The sequence below is a fragment of the Microtus pennsylvanicus genome, chromosome 10 (assembly GCF_037038515.1).
Source record: "Microtus pennsylvanicus isolate mMicPen1 chromosome 10, mMicPen1.hap1, whole genome shotgun sequence".
Classification (NCBI taxonomy): Eukaryota; Metazoa; Chordata; class Mammalia; order Rodentia; family Cricetidae; genus Microtus; species Microtus pennsylvanicus.
This window is the reverse complement of record NC_134588.1, coordinates 110,853,796-110,875,572: the sequence shown is the minus strand read 5'-3', so window position 1 is coordinate 110,875,572 and position 21,777 is coordinate 110,853,796. Positions and strand designations below refer to the sequence as shown.

At 49.3% G+C, this 21,777-nt stretch overlaps 1 protein-coding gene and 1 non-coding gene across 3 annotated transcripts in view; one reads left to right on the top strand and one right to left on the bottom strand.

The window, feature by feature from the left end:
* The window catches only part of Hhat (hedgehog acyltransferase), a 252,716-nt gene that overhangs the window by 19,652 nt on the left and 211,287 nt on the right, over nucleotides 1-21,777 (top strand). For both annotated transcript variants that reach the window (XM_075989510.1, XM_075989511.1), the window contains exons 3-4: nucleotides 4,094-4,161; nucleotides 15,157-15,270. In XM_075989510.1, coding sequence (XP_075845625.1) covers nucleotides 4,094-4,161; nucleotides 15,157-15,270 — 182 coding nt within the window. The remainder of the gene's footprint in view (nucleotides 1-4,093; nucleotides 4,162-15,156; nucleotides 15,271-21,777) is intronic.
* Nucleotides 6,930-7,045, bottom strand: LOC142859262 (U5 spliceosomal RNA). Its single transcript, XR_012912172.1, has one exon. It is a non-coding gene; the product is annotated as a U5 spliceosomal RNA (small nuclear RNA).

Sequence of the window (21,777 nt, the reverse complement as noted above, 5' to 3'; positions counted from 1 at the left end):
CAGCTTTTCTGTTTTCTGTGGCAACCATTTTCTTTTTTATTGCTTTTATTGAGCTATACATTTTTTTCTGTTCCCCTCCCTTCCTCTCTCCTCCCTTGTCTTGTTCCTGATTTCAGTGGGATCGCTGGGAGTTTTTCTCCATTTAGTTTGATGTTGGCTGTTGGCTTGCTGTATATTGCCTTTATTATGTTTAGGTATGTTCCTTGTATCCCTCCTCTCTCCAAGACCTTTGTCATGAAGTGATGCTGTATTTTGTCGAAAGCTTTTTCAGTATCTAATGAGATGATCATGTGGTTTTTATTTTTCAGTTTGTTTATATGGTGGATTACGTTGACAGATTTTCATATGTCATATGTCCCTGCATCTCTGGGATGAAGCCTACTTGATCATGGTGGATGAGTGTTCTGATGTGTTCTTGGATTCGATTTACCAGTATTTTATTTAGTATTTTTGTATCGATGTTCATGAGTGAGATTGGTCTGTAATTCTCTTTCTTAGTAATGACTTTATGTGGTTTGGGTTTCAGGGTAATTGTAGCCTCATAAAAAGATTTTGGCAATGTTCTTTCTGTTTCTATTGTGTGGAATAATTTGAGGAGTGTTGGTATTAGTTCTTCTTTGAAAATCTTGTAGAATTTTGAGCTGAAACCATCTCATCCTGGGCTTTTTTTTTTTTTTTTTTTGGCTGGAGACTTTTTTTTTTTTTCTTTTTTCGAGACAGGGTTTCTCTGTGGTTTTGGAGCCTGTCCTGGAACTAGTTCTTGTAGACCAGGCTGGTCTCGAACTCACAGAGATCCGCCTGCCTCCGCCTCCCAAGTGCTGGGATTAAAGGCGTGCGCCACCACCGCCCGGCTGGCTGGGAGACTTTTGATGATTGTTTCTACTTCTTCAGCAGTTATAGGTCTATTTAATTGTGTCAACCATTTCCTAATGAACAGTAGCCGAGTTGAATCCTGGTGACCACACAGTCCCCAAGCATTGGCCTTCTGCACAAGTGAACTGTTATTGACATTTGTTTGCATAAGCTGAATTCTGCTTTCTGTTGTTTTGAGTTTTCATGTTACCTGTTCTCCTTTCTTTGCTGGCCGGTGATCTGTGGCCAGTGTCTTTACACAGACAGTGACACCTGGGGATCAGAAGAGCCAGTTTCATGGTGCAAAGTTTCTGTTTGACTTGCCACCTCCAGTTTCTTTGTTTCTATGTAGCAGTTGTCTCCAGCTACAGCCGAAGTCAAACACGCTGGCCCTGTGCTTTCACTTTTCCCTGTTTGCCCTGCAGGCACAGCCATTGCTAAAGTCAGTTCATGAGAGCACACGGCCGCCCTTGTAAGTGGACCTTCCTTTTCTTTTACACGGTTCATGCAATGCACCAACCTCTCACGGGACAAGGGCTTGGTGAAGAGGTGATTACTTCCTGTTATGATTAGAGAACTTGTTTGCAATCGGGTGACTTTAGAGAGTTCATTCCTGGTAAGGGGAAAAGGCAAGGGGTTGTGTCCTTGAGTAGGTGGCCTGGCCCTAGGAGCTTGCTGAGGGTGGGTGGGGCCACCAAGGGACCATTGTGTAATAGGGCCCAGTGATAGGACCTCAGTGCTTTGCCATGTAGGTTGCCAAGGATTGACAACCTGTCTCCTGTTGTTCTCACAGTGACAGTCAAGGTTCCCAGTGTGCTAGATGGCAACCTCCATGTCACTCGTGACTTTCCTACAGAGATGGCGGATCTGTTAGCCTAGCCCTTTTCAGGTTTGCATTGGTGTCTCCTGTATTGACTCTGGTCAGTAAGGGAGATGACGGTCTGGAAACCTTATGCTAAGCACAGCAACGTGGCCGTTGAGAAAACAGCAAACAAGTGGTTTCTTCCTCACTCTCTGTCTACCTCACTGAGCCTTGGAGCTTGCTCGTTGGGCTAAGCTGGCTGGTCTCCACCTCTCCAGTGCTGGATTTACGGGCATGCATCGCAGGACCAGGCTTTTCCTGGGTCCGGGGATTTGAATGCAGGTCTTCACGCTTGTTCAACAATCACTTTACCGATGATGCCATCTCCCCAGTCCTGTCTATTGAGTACTTTAATAAGCCTCTCAGAAAGTCCTTAGATACAGTACATACGAGGGCAAGCCCTAGAATTGGGGCCCCAGCCTCTTGGGCTCCATCAGCCTTTGGCCTAAGACGTTCAGAGTTCAGGAGGAGGGGCCTTGTTGGGAGGTCTTCTTGCAGTTTGCTATTTTATATCCCATTTACAGATCTCCCTTGTTTTTATTGGGTTATTGGTGAGACATTCTCTGAGAGGGAACTGGAGGCAGTAGGAAGCCCCAGACTTCCCACTTCTTACCGTGTGTGTCTCTGCTATAACATAATCTGTTTATGAATAGCTGAGTGTGACTTGTCATTGAGTTCTTTTACTAGAAGCACATCTTTTCTGTTCCCTTCCACGTTCCCATTTATTGCCCCAGTTGGCTGTGTTCTCTGGCTTCTTATTTTTTTTAGTGCTATAAGGTTGAGTGGGAGCTGATCGGAGTCTTTCAAATGCATGGAAACAGCAGGGCCTGACGTGTGTGTGTGTGTGTGTGTGTGTGTGTGACCTCTACGGACCCTACCCCAGAATACTACAGACTTTGTAGGGTGCTAGTGAAAGGTTAGCTGCTGTAAGTAAATGACTTACACAACAGCTCATTGGCAGAGATTCAAATGCAAACCTTGCCTTTAATAGGCAGAGGGGATCTGATGTAGCCTTTTGTGAAGGGTGAGAATAAATAGCTGACCGGTAACCGGGGCTCTTGGGCAGAAATTCTTCCATTTCTCATGTTCCCAGGCTATGTTTTGGGAACAGGAACTGAACCTTAGCAGAGAGAGTTGTCTTGGCTGCAGGTTCCCAGTGGCATGGGGAGTGCCCAGGCTCTGTCCTTAGCCATGTGGGGGATTCCAGGGTTGGTCTTTTGTTGGCTCCCAAGCTTAGTCCCTTGTGGCACGAGGGGCTTCCAGACTTTGTCCCCAGTGCTGTAGAGGGTTTCCAGTTGGTACCCAGTGGTGTTCGGGTGCGGGTCTTCACAGGCTCCGTTTTCAGTGGCATGTAAGGAGCTCCAGGCAGAGGGTCTTCTATCCTTGGTGGCAGAAGCAGGTTGTCGTGAGCGCAGACAAGGTGCCCTCGCAGCGTCCGATGGCTGCTGTTCTTCATGGGCAGATGTCTTGCAGCAGCAGCTTCTCAGCATCTGCTCTTCACTGAGCAGCTCGTTTTTGCAGCTGTGAGATCTTAGCTAATTTTAGTCTGTCTGGATGGTGGCTCGCATCTGCGACGCCCATAGAAGCTGAGGTGGGGGTGGGGTTGTTGTGGGTGCGGGCGAGGTTCAAAGTGACAGCTCGGTCTTGGCTGCTACCATGGAGGACACCTTCTTCCTTTCCTGCTGCTGTTGTTTGGAGATAATGTCTCAGCTGTGTAGTGTACATGTTCATGTTATATGTATATGCAGTAGTTGAGCGGTACTGGTTACCTGGAAGCATGCTTACTCTCCTGCCATGGAGCTATTCTAGAACACAGTGTTAGCACCTATCATACAATGCTGGGATGCCCTGTCAGTTTTGAGTCATGGCTTATGTAAAAATATTCCATACCTGCACAGCCTCTTAATGTTGGGATTACAGACGAGAGCCATTCCCCAGACAGTCTACAACTATCTAAAAGTTCACAGCTGCAGGATTGAGTTGCCCAAGAAGGAACAGATGCTGAGAACCTGCCACTGGAAAATCATCTGTCCATGAGGACTCCATGAGGACACCTTGCCTGCAGGGGGCCCACATCCTGCTGTTTGGACGGTCTGTTTCTCTGAAGCTGAGCCTTTCAACCTTCCCTGATTCCCTGTGTTGAGCACTTTTCAGTCCTGATCTCTCTCTTTGTGACCTTTATCCAAGGTGAGAGGGACGTTTCCATCAGCCCCACCTTGCGTTCCCTGGAACTCAGTCACAAGGAAGGAACTACAGGGATGTGGAAGGAAGGTCTGCCTGCTGCCGAGTTTGCAGGACGTATTTTATCTTTTAGGTATGTCTGCTATTTAGACCCAATTTAGTTAAGATGTGACTAACAGAGTTTTTTTTTCTTATTAGAGCATGAAGATGAACTGGACCAAGAATTTGAGCTGGAGACGGACACTCTCTTTGGAGGACTGAAGAAGGTAAGGGGTGGATAGAACCAGCCTTCTGATGCTGCCAGTGTTAGCCTTGCTTTGTGTGATGGAGGAGTGCTCGGTGCTGTGTGCCGAGACGGTAGAGTGTGCTCTGCTGGCCAAGGCATCAGACTTGTGTTCTATTCTTTTCTGGAAGTACTGTGCTTGGGTACCAGCTTCTCCCAGCTTCCCCTTCTGCTCCCAGAAACTCTCTTAGTCAGTGTTCTACTTCTGCAAAGAGACACCATAACCAAAGCAACTCTTATAAAGGAAGGTGTTTAATTAGGGGCTCACTTACAGGTTCAGAGTTCAGTCCAATGTCAGGGCAGGGAGCAGGGCACACAAGCAGACGTGGTGCTGGAGAAGTAGCGGAGTTCTACGTCCTGATGCACAGGCAAGGCCACCCCTCCTAATTCTTCTGAAGTAGCGCCACTCCCTGATGAGCGTACGGGGGCCATTCTTATTTAAACCACCCCCACCTCCTTCCCTAACAGGACCCCATGTCAGTGTTGACTTGGACGGTGGGATTCAAGGCAAAGCCATGTCTGAATGGTGTATTCATTTTTCCATTTTCAATGTTGAAGTGTTCAAAGTGCTAACGTATTTTAGTGTTTAATGAGTGCCATGAGGCTTGTCTTCAGCTTACTCTGTGTGTATAGTGCTCCTGTCCTGAGACCGGCTTTGGGGCATAAAATGGCACTTCATCTTCAGAATTCCCTGTTTCCCAACAAGTGTTTGGAGACAGTCATTTCCAAAGGGCCACTGTCCACCCTGTCCTGAGGCCTGTACCAGGGCAACTTCGGCTCCCATCCTCCTTCCCCAGGCTGCCAGCCCTCTCCTGCTCTGGGCTCAATGCCAGGCTGGTGTCTGCCTCGCCCTGTGTGGGGTGTCCTCTCTGGCATTTGTGTTGTTCTACCCACTGGACATTTTCATGAAAATCCAGATGCGGGCTGCAAAGACCTCTCAACCAATAAAGCGCGCGCCATGCAGGGATGAGAGCCTGGGTCGATTCCCGAGAACCTATGAGGAAAGCCGAGTGGAGGGCAGGTGAGATGGCTCAGTAGGTGAAGGCGCTTCCTGCCAAGACCAGTGACCCTAGTTCAGGCCCAAGAACCCACGCTAAGTAAACAAACAGCTCCTGAAAGCTGCCCTCTGACCTCTACGTGTGTGCTCTGGTGTACACGCGTGTGTACCCAGATACACAACCCCTTATTCAGTTGGATGTAAATTGTACTTGCACGTATGGCCCCTCTTCTGGATGTTTATATTTCATGACCGCTCTTTTTAGAATCATTAGTAAGAACAGAAGCTTGTGCTGCTTGACAGATGAGGGAACTGGGGAGGATTGGTCCCGTTGGGATTTGAGAAGTCAGGGAGGTAGCCCTGTGGGTCACTGAGGATACAGTGTTACCGCCTCTCTTATTACAGCCTCACAGGCATTTCAGGTGGCACAGACTTGTTGGCTGGAGGCAACAATGAGCAGACCTGCCCTGGAGCAGAGACTCGGCTGGAGAGAAGCTTAGGGAGGAACTCAGGGTTAGGCACTGAGAGGTTTAGGAAGGAACTCAGGAACCTAGAGGTTTTGAAGGGATCACAGCCTTTGCTGTCAGGACCAAGCTCAGCCCCGTTGCTTGTTGCTATCTCTAGACAAAGGGGCTTTGCCTCCTCAGCCTTCCTGCTCCCATCAGGCCCTGCCAAGGCTCCAGGGTCTGGGTCCTGACCTCTTCTAAGACTTTTCCTGACAGCTCTCCCGATGGCCTGTATCACGGGTACATGTATGTTGGCAGCCCTTGCCTTGGTGGAGAAGTTTTAAGTGCTCAGTCACCCCATGGGGCCACCTGACAGCCATCTGTTTAGTGCTCCGTGGCACCCATTTTTCATCCTTCTATGGCCTGCCACATTGCACATCATGTAGGTAGGTGGCCTGGAGTTCTAGAGTTAGAGAGGAAACTTTGAGGCCTGGTAAGTTTGCGGAAGGCAAAGGCGGTGAACACCTGGGCCCTCATGCTGAATATCTCCCCTGCGGAAAGCAACAACAGATGCCAAGTGAATGTTGGCTTTAAGAAGACATCGGGGCTGGGCATGATGGTGGATAACTGTAACCCCAGCATGTGGGCGGGTGGGGCAGGAGGATTGTGTAGCTTAACCTATGTAGACACCAGGCCTTGCAGACATCAGCTCAGCATAGGAATATTTAAGGGAGAGCAGAGGTAAAAACCATCATCAAACGCGGGAAGCCCTGTGCCTCTGTTGACCATCTGTAGGCGCAGAAGCTTCATCAGGCTGCCCCCACGTAAGGGGCGCGGTTCTAGGCTGGTGAGGGGCGGTTTAAGTGGGGCAGCACAGTGTATTGAACTCCACTCTTCTCCGTTGTCAAATATTTCTAGGTCCTGTGTTATTTAAATTACAGCTGTGTTTAGAATATGGTTTTCTCAAAGGCTAACTCACACCTTTTCAATTGGGGTCCCTCTTGCGGTCATGTTCAATGTTAGGAACGATTTTTAGGGGTGCTTTCAAGTGAATTTATACACACGTGTCCACAGAGGGGCTGTAGCAGACAGATGAGAAGCGGGTATTAGCTTCTCTGCCTGTGCCCCACCTCACAAAGACTCAGCTCTGCAGTGTGTCTCTCCACCTGTGTGCTCAGACAAAGAAGCTTCAAGTCTTCTACCCATATCTTAGAGTACACCAGCAGAGCAGTTCCTAAGGACAAGCCAGTTAGCTTAGTTAGTTAAAGACTTAGCAAGTTACCAGTCTACCTTTAAAACCAAGTTGCCAGCCTTGCAAGATGCAAGGCCACAAAAAATTAGTGAACACTCAGGTTTGTTCCTCTCCACGGAAATCTTTAGTAAAAGGCGAAAGATTTATACGATCTGAAGAGAAACCAGAGCATAACGAGATGACATTTCAGCTGTGTACACCAGTAACTTCATCTCCTAGTTCATCGATGGTGACTTTTTCAGCCCCAGGAACTTCACACCACCTTGTCTATAAAGTAATCTTCCAAGCTCTTTTGGCTAGAGATGTTGAGTGAAATATATATACACATATATATTTTAAGATTCAAACATTGTATTAGGTGCAAGGAATTATGGGTATGCAAATGAGTTGTCTGACTCACGTGGCTTTGAGGTTTCACAAATGCCTGGTTCCCTAAGGGGGCTGAGCGGAGGGAGGTCTGGACTTCCTGGTTCGGTGTTGCAGGAACTTGCTTGTAATTCTTGTGTTTATGGGGACTTATGTGATTTCTGTTTCTTTTCTATAAAACGTACTTATTCTGAAGTAAACATACACCTACAAGAAGTGGGAACAATAACAAAGCTTACTGGGGAATTCCCATCTCTGTAGAGAACTCTGTAAACTGGGGAGCAAGTCCACGAGTCTGACCCAGATTTCCTGATGGTTTAGGCGCTCCTTTGTGCGTGCCACACAACGTGATCACGTCATCACGTGATCGCGTGCAGCTTGTGTATACCGCTGCACCCTAGGTATAGAAGCTCGAAGGACTGCTTTGACTTTTCCCCTAGACAGTGTCTAGTCACGTAGCCCAGGCTGGCCTCCAGCTCACAGGCTCACTCTCTAGCCCAGGCTGGCCTCCAGCGCACGGGCTTACTCTCTAGCCCCTCACTCTCTAGCCCAGGCTGGCCTCCAGCTCACAGGCTCACTCTCTAACCCAGGCTGGCCCACGGAAGTCCTCTTGTCTCCGCCTCCCAGGTGCTGGAATTGCAGGCATGTGCCACCCTGTGGGCTTCAAACTCACTTTGTGAAGGTCAGAGGACTTTCTGAGCAGAAACCAAATTCTCTGAATGTAAGGGCCCGAGTGAAAGGCTGTGGTCCCCAAAGGACTGGAGATATTTATTTTCTCCATGTCTTCTGATATTCTGGAGAGTGGGTATTATGACTTGTGTAAATCGACAATGCGTTTTGTAGAAGAGGCATGGGTGTCTGTAATACGGTCTATAGTTCTGTTGTGGTACTATGTGTTTCTCTTTTCTTTTTCTTTTCTTTCTTTTTTTTTCTTTGAGACAGGATCTCATGTAGCCCAGGCTGGCCTCAAGTCCGCCATGTAGCTAAACAACTCCTTGAGCTTTGGATCCTCTTGCCTGCATCCCCTAGACCAGTGGTTCTCAACCTTCCTAATGCTATGACCCTCTAATACAGTTCCTCATGTTGTGGGGACCCCCCCCCCAACCATAAAATTATTTTCATTGCTGCTTCATAACTGTAATTTTGCTACTGTTATGAGTTGTAATGTAAATATCAGATATGCGACCCCCCAGGGGTCGTGACCCACAGGTTGAGAACTGCTGTCCTCGATACAGAGATCATAAACATCACCACTACAGCTGTCTTAATTTACATATTTTGGGTCACTATTCCCGATTATATCAGTCTCATCCGTAACTTACAATTCTTCTCTCCAAATGCTTTGTAAAAAACATGGTCAGTGCGAAGAAGAGTGAGTGTGTGCATGTGTACATGCCTGTACATGTGTGTTCACGTGGGCATGCGTGCTGTACGCACGCATGAGTATATGTGTACGTGCATGTGTGTGTGTGTGTGTGCATGTGCAAGTGTGTGTGTTCCTGAGCTCATGCTGGAATTTGGCATTTCCTTTTAGACATAGATTCTGCTATGGTCTGGTTATGGCAGGATGTTGAGAACTTGGTTCTTAGTGTGTCAGTGAAGCAGGCAGGAGGTTTACAAGAGCCGCTTCAGGCCTGGAGAGAAGGCTTGACAGGTAAGAGGTTGACTGCTCTTGCTGAGGACTCAGGGTTGATTCCCAGAACTCAGCTGGTGGTTGACAATCATTTGATGCTCCAGTTACAGGGTATCCAGAACCCTCTGCTGGCCACCTCAGGCATACAGATATATGAATGCTAAACACATTTTAAAAAGAAAAGAAAAGGGACAGCTAGGGCTGTTACACAGAGAGGTTCTGAAAACCAAAACAAAGGAAGAAAAGGATGGGGCTTTTTGGGAGTCAATTTGACACTATTCAGAGTTATATATATGAGGGTGTCTCAGTTGGGGAATTGTCTAGATCTGAGGGTCAGATCCTTGATTGCCAATTGTGTAGGAAGGCCCTCCCACTGTGGATGGTGCCATCCCTAGGCTGGTGGGCCTGAGCTACGTAAGAAACCTAGCTAACTGTGAGCCTGAACACAAGCCAGTGCATTCCTCCATGGCCTCTATTGCAAGCTCCTGCCTTGAACTTCTGCTGTGGTTTCTCTCGATGACAGAATATAACCCAAAAGATGAAATGAGCCCTTTCCTCCCTCTGTATGCTGTGAATACCATTGGTTATGGTCAATAAGAAACTGGCTTGGCCTGATAGGGCAGAATAGAGCTAGGTGGGGTGTGTGTGGGGGGAGACACGGGACTAAAGGGAACGCTGGGAGAAAGAAGGCAGAGTCAGAGAGAAGCCATGTAGCCCCACCGGACACAGACAGACATCAGAACTTTACCCGGTAAGCTACAGCCTCATGGCGATACACAGATTAATGGAGATGGGTTAATTTAAGATATGGGTTAGCCAGAAATATGCTTAAGCTATTGGCCAAACAGTATTGCAAATAATATGGTTTCTGTGGGCTTATTTCGGGGCTGAGCAGCCGGGAACAAGCAAGCGACCTCTTACAGTACTCCCCTGATTTTGGTCATGGTGCTTGTCACAACAGCAGAGACAGTAGGACAGGAAGGTCCTCAGAAGGGAGCAGCTTGGTCTGGCATCTTGCTCTGTCCTGTGATCTCCTTAGTCACACATGCTCCTGTCATCTCCCACGAGGTTCTTATGATAGCGGGTACCAGGACCTTGAGCCTCCAAGCTAGAAGCTAAGTAAACCTCCTTTCTTTATAAGGCACACAGCCTTAGAGATTCTGCTGCGGAAACTGATACAGACCTCCTTTCTGTTAGCGTCAGGAATTAAGGGAAAGCTATGGAGCAAATCTGTCCGTATTAGACCAAGTGTGTGTGAGGCCAGTATAACCAGAGTGTGGGAGCTTGGTGGGTGAGATCTGTTGCCAGAGGGTGTTGGGGTGAAGACACTAAAGGAGCTTATTTACATCAGTTAGGTCCTTCAGATGTAATTGCTTCTTTTGTGGATTTGTTTGTGTGCACCTGTAGACTCATGCCCACAGAGGTCAGAGGTCAAGCTTGAGGCTCTTACTCCGTCACAGGCCACCTTGTGTTCTGAGACAGGTTACTTAGCTAGTGAGCCCCAGGGATTCTCCTGTCTCTACCTCCCCAGTGTTGGGGGTCACACCTAAGCCACCACACCTGTTTTTTTTTTGTTATTGCTGTTTTATGTGGGTTCTGGGGTCGTCATGTCTGCACAGCAAGGCCTTTACCAGCAGAGCCAGAGGTTCCCTCTTGTGAAGACTCTCCTCTTCCTTCCCTGTTATCCCTGAACCACGAGGCCAGGCTGAGGTGGTGGGGGTGTTGGGCATGGTGCTGTTTGAGCTGACTCTTGGTACCGCCCCTCCTTGCCAGCCTCCTCTTCGCCCGTGTGGGTGGCACAGGTGGCTCAGCAGGGACTGAGTGTCACAGAAAAGAAGGTTCAGTTTTGTTAGTGAGGGCATCTTGTCTTTCAGGAGGGAGAGACTGTTCATCCTGGAAACTGTGAGCAATAAAATGATTTAGTTTGAATCATTTTAGAAATAGTAAAGCAATTGTTGAAAGAAATGTCTTCCGGTAACTTCTCGATGAGGGGTGAGCCCATGTCCACTCAGAGAGCACACCTCTTCTGTGCAAATTTCCTGTGGGACTCTCTTCCTTCAGTTGAGGTGAGTTTGATCCTTCTGCCAGCTTCTGGCTCGGGAAGCAGTGCTGTGAGCCCACTAACAAGAGGCGACCAGGTGGGAAGCTGCACACGTCAGCTGATGGACCCTGTAGTATTCAGTAAAGGGCCAGTGGCATTCTTCCCCCAGAAGAGTCTCACAGCCATCAGAGACAGATAGGTGATGGACAGGCGTGCAGCAAGGCATTCTGGGAAATGTAGTTTCCCACCTTCTAACCTAAGGCATGGAGTTGTGCTATGTGGGGCTGGAATGATGATGGAACCAGTACACAGCAGGTGAGCTGGAACCCTGTGCTGGTAAAATATCCATCAACAAAAACCACGTGGTCACTGCCATGACTTCTTTCAAAAACAATTTACATTTATTTATTTATTTGCTTGTGTGTATGCGCATGTACACACATATTCGATACACAGAGGTCAGAGAACACCTTGCGGGAGCTGATTCTCTCCTTCTGGCATACGGGCCCCTAGGGATTCAGTCAGAGAGCCAGGCTGCCCAAGCATCTTTACTCACTGGGTCATCTCTCCAGCCGTGTATGTGTCTTTCTGAGACAGGGGCTCCTGTAGCCCAGGCTTGCCCAGAACTCAGCATGTCAAGGAGGATGACCTTTGAACTCTTGGATCTTAACTTTCACTTCTCAAGTGCTATCACTGTGGGCATTTGCCTTGATGCCCTATTCAGAAAATATTTATTTACAAGAAACAAAGAAAAAAAGAAAAGAAATCCCAACACTTGAGAGCGCGCATAAGTTAATGACATAGAATCCCTAAACTTAGGGCAGAAAGCCTAACTAACCTCCATATCACATCAATAACACCTCCTTGCCTTACCTTGTGTTGCATAGATTTCTCCCCGAGGCTGAAATTTGGAAAAGTTGCGATTTGTCAGAGAGGCTGGGGTCATAATTTTTTTCATACTTAAAAGTTTTTTATGTTAGCTTTTGAGAATTTCATACATGAGTACTGTGTTTACACTGTTTACATCCCCTCTCCATTCTTCTCTCCTCCAACTCCTTTCCTGCCCCCACCCACTTCCTGTCAGCGTCCTGATGGTGTGTGTGTGTGTGTGTGTGTGAGTACAACCTGCTAAGTTCATCCAGTGCTTGCATTTGTATGTGTTTAGGGCTGACCACTTGGGATTGGCTAACCTATTCCTGAAGAAGATGATTCTACCTCCCTTAGCAGCCATTGCTTGCCTGGAGCTCTTCATGTGTGGGTGGAGCCTTGTGAAGGATTTTCCCCGGCTACAGTGGGATCTCAGCTGGTGTTGCCATTGTGTGGGTCTTGTCCACGTGACCATGTGTGCAGCTCCCTGTCATAGGTAGAGGATGTTATCTTGGAGCATGTCCTGTCTGTCTGGCCCCTGCCCTGGAAGTGCTGGGATTGCAAATGCTTATCACCACATCTGGCTTGTCACATGGATTCTGGGATCTAACTCAGGTCTTCACGCTTGTGCAGTGAGCACTTTTACCCACCACAGTCTCGCTGGCCCCGAGTGAAGCCTGCTGGTTAACTCAGGATATGAGGCGCGTGGGACTCGCAGATCGGTCACTTTTCTTGTTGCTCTGACTAAAGAAAGGCTACTTAAGGAAGGAAGATTATTTCATACATTTGAGGGCCCAGTTCATCATGGTGACAGGCATGTTAGCTGGCAGGTCACAGGACATTTGTGGTAGGAAGAAGGGAGATGAAAGGTGCTCAGCTCATTCTCTTCCAGTTCTCATTTCAGTTCAGCCTGGGAACCCAGCCAAGTGGAATGGTCCCGTTCATGTTTAGAGTGGGTCAATCTTTATGGGAAAAGCCTCACAGGCAGAGGCAGAGGTGTGGCTCCCAGGTGATCCTGAGTCCAGTCAAGTTGACATTGAGGATTGACTATCTCCACAAGTGACATGTCAGAATGTGGTGTGCTAACACAAGTCTGAACTTTTGATGTGTGTGTGGTCTTATCTGGGAACTCAGTCCTGGGAAGCAACTCTCACAGTTAGATTTCCATTGCTGTGATGAAATATCGACTGGAAGCAATTTAGGGAGGAAAGGGTTTATTTCAGCTTACACTCCACCACCGAGGGAAGTCAGGACAGGAACACGGGGGCAGGAACTGATGCAGAGGCCATGGAGGAGTGCTGCTTTCTGGCTTGCTCTTCTTGGTTTGCTCAGCCTGCTTTCTTAGAGAACCCAGGACCACCAGCCCAGGGGTGGCCCCTCCACAATGGACTGGTCCCTCCCACATAAATCACTAATTAAGAAAATGCCCTGCCGGCCTGCCTATAACCTGATCTTATGGAGGCTTTCTCTCAACAGAGGCTCCCTCCTCTCCAATGACTCTAGCTTTGTCAAGTTGACAAAACCCTGACCAGCACACAAATGTTTTATTTTCATAACAGGCATGAGATTGCTTCTTACATTTCGAGTGAGATTTAAAAACTTTCCCCTTTATTTCCCTCAAGTGGGGTGCTGAATCCTCCTGGAGAGATAAGGAGGCTGTTCACCTTAGCAGGCATAAGAAGGCCCCTTTCCCACCCACATAAGCTGGGTGAGAAGTTTTGACCATCGTGTGGTGATGAGTTGTTTACTGACTATGCTGCGTGTTGTGGGCAGCCAGTCTCTCTGTGCTCAGCTTCGCTGTTGTGGCCATGACTGGAGCTCCTCAGGCTAAATTTCCTCATGTCCTTTCACCTGCCCTGCGGATGCCTCCCAGAGCAGGAACAGGGTACCCGAGTGTTCTGCTTACAGGAGCTGCTTCAAGAGAAGGGGTGGATACATACTATAGTTATTCTTTTATTGCAAGTTGGTGTGAAATTAGTTCATTTCTTTATCCAGATATCATGCTGACTGTAAGTACAGTAAGAGTTAGTACAGCTGACCCTATGCCAATGTGCTAAATGTCGAATTACATCTTTCTTATTAGTGAGAACGTATCTTGGCATCCGTAGGGAATTAATGAAAATGGCCCTCGTGAGTTTGTGGAACTGTTTGGGGAGGATTAGGAAGTGTGGTCTTGTTGGAGGAAGTGTGTCATTGGGCACTGACTTTGAGGTTTCAAAAGCCCTCACCATTAGGGCTCTCTCCCCTGTGCTTGTGGATCCAGATGTGAGCTCTCAGCTGCTGCTCCAGCGCCGTGTCTGTCTGCCTGCTGTTGCTCTCTGTCACTTCATGGTCATGGACACTGACCTCTGATGCTGTAGGCCCCACATAAACTCTGTCATCTATGAGTTTCCTCAATCATGGTACTTTATTACAGCAAGAGAAAGGTAACTTCCGCAGGATGGGAGTGCACCATCATTGTCATGTGATCTTGGATACAGGAGTTGAACCCTAGTAGTTTGTTCACCTTTTACAGAGTCCGCCCTGGAGGACCAGTGTCCATGAAGACTCTGAGTTAGAAGGAAAGGTACACCTGCAGAATTGTGGGGAGACCAGGCTGGAGGGGACAGTTCAAGGTGGGAGGGTAATGCTGTCTGAGAGAATCTGGACCCCCAGTGACCTACTCCAAGTCACACACACGGTACAGCCCCTCTGGCGATGCCTTCTCTCCAGGTCACACACACGGTACAGTCGCTCTGGTGATGCCTTCTCTCCAGGTCACACACACGGTACAGTCGCTCTGGCGATGCCTTCTCTCCAGGTCACACACATGGTACAGACCCTCTGGCAATGCCTTCTCTCCAGGTCACACACACGGTACAGCCCCTCTGGCGATGCCTTCTCTCCAGGTCACACACACGGTACAGTCGCTCTGGTGATGCCTTCTCTCCAGGTCACACACACGGTACAGCCCCTCTGGCGATGCCTTCTCTCCAGGTCACACACGGTACAGTCGCTCTGGCGATGCCTTTTCTCCAGGTCACACACGGTACAGTCCCTCTGGCAATGCCTTCTCTCCAGGTCACACACATGGTACAGACCCTCTGGCAATGCCTTCTCTCCAGGTCACACACACGGTACAGCCCCTCTGGCGATGCCTTCTCTCCAGGTCACACACAGTACAGTCACTCTGGTGATGCCTTCTCTCCAGGTCACACACACAGTACAGTCACTCTGGTGATGCCTTCTCTCCAGGTCACACACACGGTACAGTCGCTCTGGCGATGCCTTCTCTCCAGGTCACACACATGGTACAGTCCCTCTGGCGATGCCTTCTCTCCAGGTCACACACAGCACAGCCCCTCTGGTAATGCCACCTTTTGATCTTCCCTCCTAGGACCCGACTGACTTTGAGTGGAATTTCTGGCTGGAGTGGGGGAAGCGGAGCCTGGTGTGGCTCTTCCTTGGCCATGCAGCTGTGTCTCAGTTGGCCATGCTGCTCGCAAAGAAGGTACGAGTTCGTGTGTCATTTGCTTTTAAGCCTCTTTCTCCTTTGGATTTGGTGACGAGGCCCAGGCTTTGAATCAGGAGACCGGGGTAGCACCGAGGAAGCCTGGGAACAGCATTAGCCAGAGTGACTCTTGAGCCGAAGGTGTCTTCTCATTTCACCCTACTGTGATTTCCTCCAGACTGTTTCCTAAAAACCATTTTCAACCTGAGCTAACCTCAGCTGGCGCTCACTAAGCTCATCTCTGATGGAATGGTCTCGTGCAGACTTGCTTACTTGGGAGATTATGTGTGGCCTCACAGTTCAGGAATTATTGTTTAGAAGCGGAGACAGATGGGCCTGGAGAAATGGCTCAGCAGTTAAGATTACTGGCTGCATTTACAGAGGTCCTGGGTCCTGGTGGATCACAATTGTAGTGTCTAGTTTTATATCAACTTGACACAAACTAGTGAAGCATGATTAATAAAAACTCAGAGAGAAATTGGGGTTCAACCTGAAGATCTGGAAAGCAAAGCAGCCAGCCACTGGCTCTTACCCCGACGTCTGTCCAAAATGGCAACCCCGCCTCCAGGAATCTCAGAATGAGACTGTGTCTGAGAGCTGTCTCCTCCCATTTTATAAACCTCTCTAGGGCTGGGATTAAAGGCATGCACTGCCCGATTTCTATGGCACAGGTGGGGGCCAGTTCTCTCTCTCCATGATGTGAGACCAGGAGGTCAAACCCGGGAGGTCAGGTGTGGTATCAGACGCCTGCGTGTGTGGAGTGCTCTCTCTGGGCCCCAAGGCCCCACATGGCACGGCATTCGCCGATAACCGGCACACATGCTCTCAACATCTTTCTTATAATTCCTAGTACAACACAGAAGCAGGATAGCTGTGATTCGTGTTCTAGAGGGAGCAGCAACAGGAAAGGTGTGTGTTTTATTTTTGATATTACTACCGTTCTAGCCAAGACCGGAGTCGTTCACAGTGTGTGTGATCATCAAGTCTGTCACCGGTCACTCCCTGCCTCTGAGTCTGTGTCCTCAGGTCTGCAGCGGAGATGGCACTGGCTTCTGGGCAGTGATGGCAAAGCGGTGCTTTCCCAGGTCATGTCTGCAGGTGGGCAGACCCTAGGACCTGGTACGGCTGCTCTTGGCCTCTTAGAGGTCACTTCTGCAGGTGGGCAGAGGCTTGTGGCGGCTGCTCTTGGCCTCTTAGAGGTCACGTCTGCAGGTGGGCAGACCCTAGGACCTGGTGCAGCTGCTCTTGGCCTCTTAGAGGTCACGTCTGCAGGTGGGCAGACCCTAGGACCTGGTGGCTGCTGCTCTTGGCCTCTGGTCTTTGCTCCTGGGAGTTTTCTATGTGGTGCTAGGGAGAGAAGTGAGGCAGGCTGGGAGGCAGCTCAGTGGCAGAGCTGTGTTTGTGCCTAAGGTGAGGAGACCTGGGTTCAGTCCTTTGTACAGGAGCCAAGAAGGGAGGTGCCTGCGGGTTCCACAGCCCTTGAGGACTGAGGCAGGGTCTGGGCCTGTCAACGTGTATTTCCGAACTGCTCTGTTTCAGGCTGGTCTGGGCATAGGACTGGGAGCTACATTGCTTTCACATGGGGGTGGTCGGCTAACTGGAAAGCCAGAAATGAAGCAGTGCTGGTCCCTGAGCCATGCCTGGCACGGTGGTGGCTATCCCGTCTGTAGCAAGCGCAGAGGGCAAGGAGTAGGCCAGGGATACTGGCCATTCCAAAGTCGGAGGCGTCCCAGGAGGTGGCTTTGCAGTTTGGGCGTGGGGAGTGGAACTACCCTGTTCAGCTTCCTGTGTGGTGCTCTCAGGTCTGGCTGGGCAGGTAGACTCAGCTTAACCTCTGTGGAACACGTCTTCCCGCATGCTGGGGAGGAGGCAGAGTGAGGGCTGAGTTATCTCCTTATGTGTCTCACCCTGGTGTGACCAAGACTGGACAGCGAGGCAGCTGGCTGGCAGGTCTGCTTGCGGCTGGGCCACAGTGCTGCTTTGTCTGCCGGACCGGCCTTTCTGTGAGTCTGGACCGCCACCTTGGCCTCATTAGTCCCAGCCTCTCAGCACCTGGACCAAGTGTTCCTCGTGGCCTTCCTTGGCAGAGTTGTTTTTGGTGCTTTTTCAGGGTGGAAGATTTGGGCTGCAGCTGCGTCTACTTTGCTGTCCTCTGGGGCATTTTGAAGCCTGGGAAGTGTGCTTGGGGGTGGGGTGGGGCGGGTATCAGTTGGTTCTCAGTCACAGCCCTGACTCTTGAAGAATGCTCCATCTCCTATAGAGGGCAATACTGCTTCCAGGGGCATATTCCACCCTCCTCCTCCTTTCCCCCTCCTCTCTGCCTCCTTTCCCCTCCTCCTCCCTTCCTCTGGTCATGTAAAATAATAAAGTAATCAAGCTTTCCCTTGAGCTGCTTGGCTGAGATTAAATGCTTTTCCTCCAGGTCAGCCCCGGTCTGGGTTTCCTCCAAGCTCTGTGAGGAGATGAAGGAGGTTGAGTAACGGCTGAGCTCTGGCTGCGGGTCTGTTGTGATTGGATGCAGAGCGGGTGGGTCACAGTTGCCTCTTTTCTCTCATGCCTCTGTGGCTTCCCACCACCTAAGACGCCGTGTTCTCTGTCCTCAGAACTAAAATGACCCTGTAGGGGCTCTGAGAAGGCTGGCTGGCTGTGGGGCTCGGTGCTTTTGTTGCTGTGGTCTGGCTGGAGAAATGGCATGGTTAGTCGTGGCCCCATGGCTCAGGTCCTCACTGCTGGGTGTGCACAGGGCTGAGGAACCTGGTCCTCTGGAACTGGCCCTTTGCGGGGTGAGTGGCCTCTCCCTGAGGAACGTCAAAGCCACACACAGTCAGAGCCTCATGCCCTCATATTTCTCCTGGAGGCTGCTCCTCTCCTTCCCTAATGCCAGTCTAACGAGATGAAGCTCCCGGGATAAGGGCCCACTGTCCTGTACTCCTGTGAAGAGCTGTGTGGGGTGCAGCTGTCTGGACCGAGATGGAGCAGATTAAGTTTTCTTCTTTGGGAGGACTTCATATATGTATATACTCTTTCTTATGCAGTATTATATTTATTTATTCTAATACTTACTTCAATTGAATGAAAATGTAACAAACTACTTCCCTTTATTTCTCAAACTGTGCTCACTGAGTGGTTTCTTGGCAGATGTGGTCTGATCCACTGCCAGCGAGAGTGCTGACCCAACTTTGGCTCTCCCTCTTCGTGGTAGACACATCTGGTTACCACGTGGTGCTTGCAGCACAGGTACCTGGAGCAGATCCAGAGTGGTGTGAGAGGGGCCATTGCCAGAGCGTTGTAAAGGTTTGAAGACTACAGACTTCAGAACAAAGAGGAGCAGCTCTGGCTTTGCCATTGCCTGGGCACAGGTCTGGTGGTTCGTGAGTGTCCCAGGCTGATGGGGTGACACACAGTACTCTCTGTTGGGGCGTCCTCTCTGAGGCTGGCACTAGGCTGCTGTGGACTGGTGGCTGTGAGCAGAGGGGGTGGCCAATCATGAACTCTGAAATGATGCCTTTGTCTGCACTGGAGGGGGCGAAAGCCTTTCTAAGGAGTAAGGTGGCGTCTGAGACTTGGAGGACAGGAGGGTTTCTAAGGAGTAAGGTGGAGTCTGAGACTGTAAGGACAGTAGGGTTTCTAAGGAGTAAGGTGGAGTCTGAGACTGGAGGGCAGGAGGGTTTCTAAGGAGTAAGGTGGCGTCTGAGACTGGAAGGACAGGAGGGTTTCTAAGGAGTAAGGTGGCGTCTGAGACTTGGAGGACAGGAGGGTTTCTAAGGAGTAAGGTGGCGTCTGAGACTGGAAGGACAGTAGTCTTTCCCATTAGTGGATCAAAGCTCAACAGTTTGATGCTGGTTTTGTCCTCTGTCTAGTTAAATCTGAAGACTTGGGGACACTTATCCATTCGCCCATCTGTATTCTACCACATTCTTCTGTCTTCACGCATTGACCTCTCCACCCCCATCTATCTACCCGTCCAGACGTACATCAGCTCACCTAACGCCATCCATCCAGGCACCCTCCTTATCCATTTCATCCATCTGCCCACCCACCCATCCCTTTACTCAGCCCCCTACCCACACTATTTATCCGTACAGACGCCCATATCACACCCCCGTCCACTCATTCGTCCATTTTCTCACCCATCTGTCAATCCCCACACCCCGTCTCCAACCATTTTTAACCCACCCACGCACTGTATCTACCCACCCCAATTTATTCACTCACCCACCCTCCCACCCACTGATTGACCTGTCAGTATCTACCTTCCCACCCACCTGTCCATCCTCACACTCGACTGTTTATTCTGCCATTTAGTGTTTGTTTGTGCTAGGTGCCAGGCTAGATTCTGGCGTGACATTCATGTGGTGTGAACAAGAAAAGATTTTAGCTTACCAGGAAGACTGCCATCTGGAAAACTGGTCATGTTCCATCCTGAGAAGTGGGTTAGTGGTCCAAGTTGTAGTGAGACGTGGCGTGGTGTCTGCTTGTCTCTGTTTTCTGTGATGTGCTCTGCATCCCATCAGAAGGCCATGGCGTTCTCAGTCTGGCTTTAGCTCTGTTGTGAAGAAAATCCTGGTTTTCTTTTTGTAACATTTTGGACTTTTGAAAATTTCCCATTTTATTTCTCATGCCTTGGAATCCAGAGAGAGGCGAGGCCACCGTTTGCTCCCGTAGGTTCTCCCAACTCGTCTAACCAAATGTCACAGCGAGACGGTACTGTGCACTTTCTGGAAAGGGTCTGCTGAAACATGGGAAACCACACGTACTCGTGTGGTGTGGAATGCCGGGCCTACGCATGTACCCCTGCTGGTGATGAGGACCAGAAAGCTGTTTGTGGAGCTAGACATGTAACCGTTAGCACCGGCTCAGGCTTGCAGTTGTTGCTGGGAAATGAGAAATGATTTTTTTTAACACGAAAAGCCTGCACAGAGATGCGGTTATCAAAGTTGTGTGAAATAACCCTAACTTGCAAACGTGGGAGACGTCCTTAGCTGGAATGTGATCAAGCAAACCGCGGTTGTCCATACCGTAGAGAATGCTGCAGTGAGCGAGACAGGTGATGGCCACAGCGACGTAGAGGAATCTCTGGTGGGTGCTGTGTGATTTCTTTGAAATGAAGGGTTTTGGAAATGGAGAAGAAATTAGTGGGTGGGAGGTGGAGATGGCAGTGGGGGGAGAAGTGGGTGTGGCTTCCAAGATGTGGACCTGTGTTCGCTGCGGTGGATGCTGAACCTACCCTTGTGCTAGAATCGTGTAGAAAACTAGGGATGAGACTGGAGAAATCAGCCTGTTTGGTGGATTGTAGTTCTATCCGTGTTCTGGTTATGATAACATTTTTTGGTTTTGCAAAAGGTTACTTTTGGAGGAAACTGAGTGGAATACTAAAGGCATCTGTCTTTGATATTTCTTATGAGTTCTCAATAAAAATCCCAATCAGTGTGAGCCTGGGGACACAGGCTCAGTAAGCAAAGTGCTTTTCCTGCAGGCCTGGGGACCCGCGTCACAGAACCCACATAAGAAAGGCTGGATGTGGTGGGTGAGGGAGACGGGGAGTCCTGGGACTCACTGTCTGGTCAGCCTCGCCTGTTTGGTAGGCTAGAGGCCAGCGAGAGGCCCTGTCTCAAAAAGTAAGTTGTGAGCCAGGGAGATGTCTCAGCCGCTAAAAGTGCTTGCCTCCAAGTCTGATGACCCAAGTTTGATCCCTGGGATCCACATGGTGGAAGGAGAAAACCAACCCTCACAGGCTACCTCTGACCTCCACACAGGCATCCTGGCCTGAACATGCATGTGCACGTGCTCACACACACGCAACAACAATAATAAATGACATAAAATAATAAAAATATAAAAAACCAAGGTAGATGGCACCTAAGGAATGACACACCCAAAACAGACCTCTGGTTTCCAAACACACATGCATACACATGTACACACACCCATAAACGTGTGCACACACATGTACACAAAAGGAAAAAATTGTGTTTGCTTAAAATTTAGAGTTCTAAATTAGGAACATTATAGCTCAGTATTAAGGTCGATTTTCCTTTTTCCTCACTTCCCTGGGTTAGTAAGTAGGTGGGAGTCGACCCAGAGACACAGAAGCCCGGATGTGTGTGTGGAAGCTTGGGAAAGGGTTGAGATTCTTGTGCCTTCTTTTCTAGAGATCAGTCATTTCCAATCACAGTTCTCATTGGAATCTCATTTGAATGTACCGGGCCATTTTGACTTCTAGGTGGGTGTGCTGGGTAGTTTTATATCAACATGACATGATCTAAAGTCATTGGAGAGGAGGGAACCTCACTTAAGAAAATGTCTCCATAAGATCTTGCTGTATAGAACATTTTCTTAATTAGTAATTGATGGGAAGGGCCCGGCCCATTGTGGGTGGTGCCATCCCTGGCTGGTGGTCCTGAGTTCTATAAGACAGCAGGCTGAGCAAGCCAGTAAGCAGCGCCCTCCATCAGCTTCTGCCCCAGGTTTCTGCTCTGCTTGGGTGCCTGTCCCGACTTCCTTCAG